General features: G+C 55.6%; 1 protein-coding gene across 1 annotated transcript in view; it reads left to right on the top strand.

Moving 5' to 3' along the window:
- Window positions 1–9546, top strand: part of FRAS1 (Fraser extracellular matrix complex subunit 1) — a 104123-nt gene extending 94577 nt beyond the window's left edge. The window contains 17 exon segments of the mRNA XM_031063660.1: window positions 329–476; window positions 573–778; window positions 1233–1389; window positions 1906–2106; window positions 2680–2867; window positions 3015–3290; window positions 3418–3650; window positions 3935–4095; window positions 4777–4991; window positions 5993–6143; window positions 6422–6529; window positions 6687–6846; window positions 7187–7303; window positions 7403–7569; window positions 7880–8085; window positions 8378–8524; window positions 8912–9546. Coding sequence (XP_030919520.1) covers window positions 329–476; window positions 573–778; window positions 1233–1389; window positions 1906–2106; window positions 2680–2867; window positions 3015–3290; window positions 3418–3650; window positions 3935–4095; window positions 4777–4991; window positions 5993–6143; window positions 6422–6529; window positions 6687–6846; window positions 7187–7303; window positions 7403–7569; window positions 7880–8085; window positions 8378–8524; window positions 8912–9481 — 3411 coding nt within the window. The 3' untranslated portion in view covers window positions 9482–9546.
- Window positions 9547–9945: the final 399 nt, after the last annotated feature.

Raw genomic sequence — 9945 nt, 5'->3', positions numbered from 1 at the left:
GTCTTGTGTTTCTGTGCATATCTGCCATTTGTTTTGAAAATCCTCTCAGGGCCACTTGAGAACTGTTAATGATTCTGCTAGGCACAGATTCCCCATGACATCAGCACTCCAGCCTGGAGAGATTTGGTCATGCCACCTCTTCCAGGGCAAGGATGGCTGCCTGTTCTCTGATATGATAGGCTGAGTTTATGTAGAACATTCTTTACATTGACTAATGGACTCAGAAAATGTAATGACATAATGGCTTTACACTAGACTCCCAAATGTGAGTGCTGGGAAGGATGAAAGCTTTGTATGTCTAATAGCAGGAATTCCACTTTCCTCCCAGTTCTGCCCCCTGACAATTCTGGATGATGCCCAGTACCCAGTGATAGAAGGGCTGGAGACATTTGTTGTTTACCTCAGCTCCCCACACGGAGCCGAGCTGGCAAAGCCCTTCCAAGCCATCGTGGCCATCAATGACATCTTCCAGGATGGTAAGTCATCCCTGGCAGCTGTGACTGCTCCCTCCCAGCCCCTTGGCTCTCTGTGCATCCCCAGCACTGCTTGGCTCTGTTTCTGCCCCCCTGCAGTGCCCAGCATGCAGTTCACCAAGGACACCTACACGGCCAGGGAGAAGGAGGGCACCCTGCACATCCCCATCTTCCGCACGGGGGACCTGAGCTACGAGTCCTCCGTCAGGTGCTACACCCGGAGCCTGACAGCGCAGGTCATGGAGGACTTTGCCGAGAGGAGGGATGCAGAGGAGTCTCGCATCACCTTCCTCAAAGGGGAGAAGGTGAGCTGCACCTGCCTCCTGGGGGAGTGAAGAACCAGTGCTGGGAGAGGTTCACATCTCCTCCTCGGCCCTCTGTCACCAGAGGGAGATGGCAGACTGATCCAGGCTGGTTTCAGACGATGCAAATTCTTGTCCTGGCAATGTGACCCACTCTGAAGGGGTTGGGTGTTCCAGGATGGAACTGGTTAAATTGTGAAATGCAAATCTGATGCATCAGGAGGACCCAGGATTGTTGTACAGAGAGCTGTGGGTTTGTGGAAGGAGATGCTTTTGCTACTCTGTCTCATCATGTGACAATGTGGTTGGTCCACCCTGAAGGAGCAGCCCTAAAAATGGAAGGGTTTCTTCCAGGATGGACAGCACTCCAATGTGCAGCCCTGGATAGGGAAGTATAGCCTGGCCTTTATGTGGCTTTATCAGAGTTTGCTGCTTTCTCCTCTTCATTTGGCCTTAGGTGAAGAACTGCAGTGTTCACATCAGTGACGACTCTGCCTTCGAACCAGAAGAGCAGTTCCAGGTGTATCTGGGGAGCCCCCTTGGAAACCACTGGAGTGGAGCTAGGATTGGGAAGATGGATGTGGCAACCATAACTGTCACCAACGAGGAAGATGGTGAGTGAGGCTGCTCAGCAAGGGTGTGTGGGGGGTCCCAGGGAGTCAGCACAGCCCCATCAATGTGGATGCCTTCGGTGCCACAGTCACAACCCTGTGTGCAGGTCACTGCTGTGCACTGGCTGGGCTGAAGGGAGAGGCTGGATAGGAGTGTTTGGACCCCCCCCACCTCTCCTATTTCCCATTCCCCTGCAGCTGGAGTTGCTGTGCTTCCTTTGGGAGATGTTCCTCTCCCTCCACAGCAGCACAGCCTGGAGAGATCTGTGGGGGAGAAGAGGGATGCCAGGCTGCATCACCAGCACGTGGCAGGGATTTGGGGACGTGTGGGAGGCAGGCATTGGAGAATCATTTGCCATTCTCTGTAGCCCAACACCCTCCTTAGGTTTTACCCTAAGTCACACCCAAGCCTTTTTGGCCCGCGCTTTGAGGAGCTCCTTGCCCTGAAGGTGTGTGGATGAGCCTGAAAGGAGCCAGGGGTGCAAATCCGGGGCTTTTCCCTCCCTGCTGTGCCTGCAGCCCCCACCATCGAGTTCGAGGAGGCGGCGTACCAGGTGCGGGAGCCGGCGGGCCCCGAGGGCGTGGGGGTGCTGAGCATCCCGGTGGTGCGCAGGGGCGACCACAACCGCACCTCCCGGGTGCGCTGCAGCACCCGCGACGGCTCAGCGCAGGCCGGCGTGGATTACTACCCCAAGAGCCGCATGCTCAAGTTCAGCCCAGGTAAAGGGGCCTCGAGGGGAGGGTTAGAGGTGGGGGCGTGGCCAGAACGCCCAGGGGATGTGGGAAAAGCCACTTGTCGCAGGAATTTTAGCTGATGTGTTAAACGAAGGATGATGGGACCAGAGGAGGGAGCGCTGGCACCTGGCAGAGTGAAGTCCTTCTCGGGGAATGCAGGGCTGTGAGCACCTCAGACCATGTTGCTGGACCCTCACTAAACAGCTCTGCACACCGATCTGAGGGAGAGGAGGGATAGGAATGTGCTTTGCATCCCAGGTTTTTCCTCCAGACAGCTAATACAAGACAGTCATTATTAATCCTCAGTCAGCATCTGCTAGTAAATCTATCACTGGATCGATTGGATCAGTTGTCATAGCTGGAGTTTTATGTTGATTGTAGACTCCTCTGGGTAAATTATTAGCAGCAATGAGTGGAAATAAAATTTATAATGTGTATTTTATCATAATGTCTCTGTGGTCACAGCCTGGAGCAGCTGTGCAGGGCTTGGATGAGAACTTGAGAGCAGTCTCTGGTGATGAATCAACTTCCCTGTTTCTCTTGCACTCGCTCCCCCAGGTGTGGCCCACATCATGTTCAAGGTGGAGATCATGTCCAACGAGGACCGGGAATGGCACGAGTCCTTTTCTCTGGTGCTGGGCCCAGATGATCCGGTGGAAGCAGTCCTGGGAGACATCAGCACTGCCACAGTGACTATTTTGGATCAAGAGGCAGCAGGGAGCCTGATTCTCCCAGCACCTCCCGTGGTGAGTGGATGTGATTTAGTGCCCTGCAAGTACAGATTGGAAACCGCAGTGGGATTTTGGAAATAAAATGAAGAGCTGCAGTGACAACGTGGGAGGGAAGGATGGCATTTTCCACCCTCTCCCTCAGCCCCTCTTGCCTCCACACAGGTTGTCACCCTGGCCGACTACGACCGCGTGGAAGAAGTGACCAAGGAGGGCGCTAGGAAATCCCCCTCCCCAGGCTACCCCCTGGTCTGTGTGACTCCCTGTGACCCTCACTTCCCCAAGTACGCCCTGATGAGGGAGCGCTGTGCCGAGGCTGGCATCAACCAGTCCTCCATCCAGTTCAGCTGGGAAGTGGCCGCCCCCACGGACGGCAACGGAGCCCGGTCGCCTTTCGAGACCGTCACGGACAACACCCCCTTCACCAGCGTCAACCACAGGGTACACAGACATTCCAGACTAAAGTCTCCTTGGATCTGAGGCCTGGGGGTTTGGGTTTAGAAACTGAGCGCTGTTTTCCCTTAGCCTGCTGGAAGCACCAGTGGTTTCCCCCTCCTCATTCCCTCAGGTGCTGGACAGCATCTACTTCAGCAGGCGGTTCCACGTGCGCTGCGTGGCCAAGGCTGTGGACAGGGCCGGCCACGTGGGGACCCCCCTGAGGAGCAGCGCGGTCACCATAGGCACAGACAGCGCCATCTGCCACACGCCCGTGGTGGCGGGGACGGCCCGAGGGTTCCAGGCACAGTCCTTCATTGCCACGCTCAAGTACCTGGATGTGAAGCACAAGGAGCATCCCAACAGGTATGAGGCTGGAGAAAGGGGAGTGCAGCCCTTCCCCAGCCCCCCTGGGCTTACAGGGGTGCCCGGGCTCACAAGCACGATGTGTGTGTGAAACCACATCCCTCAGGCACCATGGGCTGCTCGGGTTCCTGCTCCCACTCTCTGCTCACAGCCTGCCCAGCTGAGGGGGTGCCCTTCTCCTCAGCAGCGGGGAGCTGGGGGGACAGCTTAAGGCTGTGCTGCTGTGGGGATCCTGTGCCTGCCAGGCTGCTCTGTTCTGCTGTCTCACGTGCTGCTTGTTCCAGGATCCACATCTCGGTGCAGATCCCCCACCAGGATGGGATGCTGCCCCTGATCTCCACGCTGCCGCTGCACAACCTGCATTTCCTGCTCTCTGAGTCCATCTACAGGCACCAGCACGTCTGCTCCAACCTGGTCACTGCCAGGGACCTCAGAGGCATCTCAGGTAACCTTCAAAGCCAGCCTTTGCTTCCTGAAGGTGGAAGCCTGGAAAGAAATCAGAGAAGGGGTCTTTGTCTTCCTCTGAGCTCTCTTGACATGATGTAAATAGCAGTGAATCTTCCTGGTCTCACAGCAGTGACCAGAGTTGCCCCATTGGAGATGGGATTCCGGGCATGGGAACATTTGGGGTTGTAGGTTCATGTTGTGCTAGTGATTTTCTGCTTTTTAAATTGTTTTTGTGATATCCTCTCAGTTAGAGAGGGATCTGCAGGGCTGGATTTCTGTGTCTGGGTCACTGAGGTCTCCCATGAGGCAACAAAATCAATTCACTGCTGAAAGAAATGTCAGAGCTGGAAAGAACAGGCAGATTGTTGACACTCTGACACTCCAGGGAATGAAGTCCATGCTAGATCCAGGCAGGATCTTGTACTTTATTCTGATAATTCCATACTCAACCCATTCCTCATTTCTTAAAGGTTAACTTCAGCCTTGAATCAGTCGGTCCCTAAGTTTGATTTTTAGGATGCTTGCCCCATTCCTGTAACACTTTCCCCTGTGAAGACCTGAGTGTGTCCTCCAGGATAAGGAAGGGAGAGGAGCTCTGGTGATTCAAGAGTGAAGCAAGCATGTGGCCTGGGGCAGTTTAAAGTCGGGAGGGGTCATTGTCCTGGTTTGTGTCCCTCAGAGGCAGGGTTCCTGGCCGAGGTGGCCCCGGAGAGCTCGGTGCTGGGCCCGGGCTATGACCGGCCCTACCAGCTGGACCCTGCGGTGAGGGAGCCCAGGAGCATCCAGCTGTACCAGCACCTCAACCTCAAGAGCTGCATCTGGACCTTCGATGCCTATTACGACATGACCGAGTTAATTGATGTCTGTGGAGGCTCTGTCACTGCTGACTTCCAGGTGAGAGGCCCATCCCCAGCTCTCCCACCTATCCCAGATCTCAGTTCCCAGGCACAGCTCTGCCTTGCACTTGAGTGTAGCTGCTGCTCTGCTCTGTGCAGGTGGAGCTTTACCCCCCTGTCACCTGGAAGAGAACAGTGCTGTGTGCATTTATTTCATTTATTTTCCTAGGAGTATCGCAAGTTTTATTCTTTCAATCTTCAGAGCACCAGGAAAATATTTGGTTTTTTTTTAATGTATAGCCATACTGGAAATACAAAACATCCTCAGCTGGGCTCTCTTTTATAATTTTGGCTGTGTTCTCAGCCAATAGAAATGAGCCAAGGACAGAGCAGAGGCAGCTCAGTCCATGCTCCACAACAGAGCGAGGCCATGGGATATTTTAACTCATTTCCTAATTAACAGGCTGGCAGACCAAAAGCCAGGAATGTTCCTCCATAAATGAGTGGCTTCCACTATGTGAGGTGTCTCACCGCCCTCTCGTGGCTGCATTATCCATGTGCAGCCCACTCCACCTCCCCTAAGCTCAGGCATTAAATTCCCAGGCACATTGCGAGGACCAGAGTCATCTCTTTTAATTCCTGCCAGCCTGGACTACTTCATTAAGTTTCCTTTTATAGCTCCAATTGTTTGCACAAGCCCAGAGAAGCTACTTGGCCTGAACAATTGCCCAGTGGAGCATGTGGAGCCTGGCCCCAGCCAGGCTGGAACATCTCCCTGGATTCTCCGGGGCCTGCAAAGTGCAGCTGCACTCTACAGATAATAAATGGAGAGCTCTGGGAGGCCTGAGCAAGCAGAATTGCTGATTTTTAATTCCCAGCCTTGGAAACTGGGGTGTTTTGAGGTGAAATTCAACCTAGAGCTCCTCTGTCCCATGGTCCCAGTGAGCCTCAGCATTGCCCCTGAATTAAAACCCAAGTTTGTCTGAGGTAAAGAATACCCAGAGTCACCTCTGACTCCCCTGAAGGTGCCTAACCCCCTTTTTGGGTTTTTATTGCCAGGTGAGGGACTCTGCCCAGTCCTTCCTGACAGTCCACGTGCCTCTGTACGTGTCCTACATCTATGTGACGGCGCCGAGGGGCTGGGCTTCCCTGGAGCACCACACGGAGATGGAGTTCTCCTTCTTCTACGACACTGTGCTCTGGAGGACAGGTGAGCCTGGGGCACTCCAAGGGCTGTGGAATAAATGGCTCCGTCATGTTTCCCCTTAGTTCCTGCACTGCCACCAGAGTCCTGAGGGAGCGGGCACTCGGAATATTCCTTCCTTATGCCTGCGGGGGGCTTAGGCAGCCAGGGGGGGAGGGAGGAAATGTGCAGCTGGCTCACTGGAGGATGATGCCAAGGAAACCCTGCCTTTGGGAGGTCTCCCAGAGCTCCTGGGGCTGGCAGAGCCCAGCTGAGCAGCGAGCGTGGCCCCGCTGTGCTTGCAGGGATCCAGACGGACAGTGTGCTCTCAGCTCGGCTGCAGATCATCCGCATCTACATCCGCGATGATGGCCGCCTCGTCATCGAGTTCAGGACACAGGCCAAGTTCAGAGGTGAGGGCACTGATCCTGGCAGGGACACACAGCAGGGTCACGCACAGCTCTGCTCTGGCACCACAGGCAGCAGAGCAAGTCCCTGTCCCTGCCAGGAGCCCCTCTGTGCTGACAACATGGGACCTCTGTGCCCTGTCACCTCCTTGTCCTCCCCCAGGGCTGTTTGTCATGGAGCACCACAGCCTGCCAGATGTCAGGTCCTCCTTGATGACTCCAGAGCACCTGGGAGGGATCGAGTTTGACCTGCAGCTGCTGTGGAGTGCTCAGACTTTTGACTCTCCCTACCAGCTCTGGAGAGCAACCAGCTCCTACAACAGGTGAGGGTTGGGGGTCCAGTCCCCTTCAGCCGCTTCCCACAGCACCACACTCTCCCTGGCACCCCTCCAGCAGCCACTGCAGTAGTGTGAAATGCTCAGGAGCTTGGCCAGAGCTTGGAACACTGTTCTACTGAGAGGAAAATCAGCTCAGCCTCTTGTAAAGGAATTTTTCCAGCAATGAAGCCTGTGGATAGGCTGATCCCAGAGCTGACGGTGCATTTCAGGAGGTCACGTTTGTCCCTCAGGGACTGCTGGATGACATTGCCGGGGCAAGCGAGAGCTGCTGCCCTGGGTGAAGAGCTCAGAGCTCTGCTTGGTGACTGCTCCTGTCTGTTCCCAGGAAGGATTACTCTGGAGAATACACCATCCTGCTGATCCCCTGCACGGTGCAGCCCACGCAGCCATGGACAGAGCCTGGAGACAAGCCCCTGCCCTGCACGGCTCACGCTCCCGAGCGGTAAGGAGGCCCTGGCCCCAGGGCAGCAGGGCAGGGCCAGCCCCTTTGGGCTGCACAAACCTCATCTCCCCTTTCTTTCCTTCCTTGTCCCAATTCCAGGTTTTTGATCCCGATTGCCTTCCAGCAGACAAACCGCCCGGTTCCAGTTGTTTATTCCCTGAACACAGAGTTTCAGCTCTGCAACAATGAGAAGGTTTTTCTCATGGACCCCACCAAGTCGGAAATGTCTCTGGCAGAAATGGATTACAAAGGGGCTTTTTCCAAGGGTAGGATTTACCTCTCCCCTTCTGCTTGTTCCCACTGTTTTTCCCTTCACAGCTTCCATTTCCTGGAGAGGAAAGGGCAAAACCCAGATGTGGCTTTGCCTCTTCCACAGCAATAAATGGCATTTTGAGCATCTAACAGCCCTGTAAAACAACAACATGCTCTGGCACCTTGTTTTGCCACTCGCAACCCCCAAGCCCTTCCCAAACAATCCCAACCCTTCTCAGCACAGACTCACCTGTGGTCTGGCACACTTGGCTCTGGCAGTGTTCCCCTGGTTGGGGGATCCCACCTGCCCCTCTTTATTCCCAGGGCAAATCCTGTATGGGCGCGTGCTCTGGCACCCGGAGCAGAACCTGAACGCGGCGTACAGGCTGCAGCTGGAGAAGGTCTACCTGTGCACGGGCAGGGATGGCTACGTGCCCTTCTTCGACCCCACAGGCACTGTCTACAACGAGGGGCCCCAGTACGGCTGCATCCAGCCCAACAAGTACCTGAAGCACCGATTCCTGCTCCTGGTGAGTGCTGTGCTCCTACTTCCTCTCTGGGATTTCCTCGGGCAGCAGGCAGATCCTGACTGCAGAGGGATAAGGAAAAGAGCTCACTGGATGTTTTGTACTGCTGGTGCAAACTGTGAACACGGGACCGGTTTTTCCCACCCTTTGTCCATGAGTGTCCCTTAATCCATGCGCACATGTAGGTGTGGAGATGGGGCATTTGCATTAGAGCTCTTACCTAGGTAGTGCCCTGCCTTCCAGCCTCTTTTGGGAAAGCAGACAGCATCCCTCAGGCCACTTCTCTGCCTTCCAGGACCGAAACCAGCCGGAAGTGACGGATAAGTATTTCCATGATGTGCCTTTTGACGCCCACTTTGCTTCTGAGCTGTCCGAGTTCCACTCGGTCAGCAGCATGCCCGGAGTTGATGGATTCACTCTCAAGGTGGATGCTCTCTACAAGGTATGTACCCAGTGCTTTTGGTAGCCCAACACTGACTTGTCTGTCCAGGACCTCCTAAACACCTGGTGAATTGCAGGCTCTGGGCCCTCAGAATTCAACTCTGACACAGGAAATGGAGATTAGGATATTATTCTGGTGATTTTTTTTTCCCTGAAGCACTAATGAAAAAGCTCTTTAAAAGCATATTATTCATGTTCCTGAATAAATTACTGCCTCTGGCAAAGGCTGGACACCCCACTGGGTAGTCAGTGTTACTGCTTAGAAAAACCCACTGAGATGACTTTGTCAGACACAGGACACAAAACACACCAGCTCTTTAACAGAATGACTTGATGTAAAACCCGACAGATGTTAATGACATCTGTCTGTGCCTTCTCTTTGGGAAAGGTGGAAGCTGGGCACCAGTGGTACCTCCAGGTGATCTACGTGATCGGCCCGGAGGGCACGGCCGGGCCCCGTGTGCAGCGCTCCCTGGCTCGCCACTGGCAGCGCGGCCGCAGGGACCTGCCCGAGGCGCTGGATGACTCCCTCATCTATGACAACGAGGGCGACCAGCTGAAGAACGGCACCAACATGAAGTCGCTGCTCTTGGAGAGGGAGGAAGCTGCCGCCGCAGCCTCCTTGTCCCAAGCAGGCGCCTCCCTGGGCAGCGCCTTTGCCGCCCTCACTCTGCTGCTGCTGGTGCTGTCCGGAATTTGCCTCCTGGCCAGGGAGTGCCGCAAGCTGCGGAGGAAGCGGGAGGCTGCCAGGGGCGCTCCCGAGGAGCACCCCTTGAACACCAAGGTGGAGCTGCCCCGGGGCGGCCCGCAGGCCGTGGGCAGCCGGTGTTGCACCGTCAGGAACGTTCATCCCCCGCGGGACTACGGCGGTGGCTGCCAGGGGCACGGCAGGAAGGTGAAGCAGGTGAACTTGGAAGTCAAAGTCCACAGCAATTTGCACGACGGCACGGAAGTTTAACGCAGCACGCGCATTGGGAAAAGCTTTTTATAAACTGTACAATAAAGATAATCCCAAACTGAAAAGTCACGTGGGTGTTTTTTTAGTCTGCTGAGGAGGGGCAGCTGTCAATTCCCGCTGCTCCTGTCCTAGCGACTTCGCCGCATGGCATCGCTGCCCTCTCTCGGTGCTGCTCCACTTTGGCGGGCTCCAGCTCTCCCCGGCGCTGGGCAGCGTGGGGAAACAATCCCTCACCCCCGGCATGTGGGATCTCTCAGCCTCTGCGCCCTCTGGAAGAGAGTAAAGCTGAAATAAAAACTTCACCCCGGGTGCCCGGGCTGTCCTGTCCTCTGCCGCCCTTATGGTCCAGCTCCTTCCCCTGGGGTGCGGCGGGAGCCCCTCGGAGCTGCGGCGCGGGGGAAGGGAAGGAGAGAGTCACGGGTTGCTCTGGCCCGGGGGCGCCGCGGCCTCGGGGGCGGCGGAGC

This window comes from Geospiza fortis, unplaced genomic scaffold (genome assembly GCF_000277835.1).
Source record: "Geospiza fortis unplaced genomic scaffold, GeoFor_1.0 scaffold909, whole genome shotgun sequence".
NCBI lineage: Eukaryota > Metazoa > Chordata > Aves > Passeriformes > Thraupidae > Geospiza > Geospiza fortis.
The sequence above is the reverse complement of the archived record's forward strand: the minus strand, read 5'-3'. Positions and strand labels throughout refer to the sequence as shown.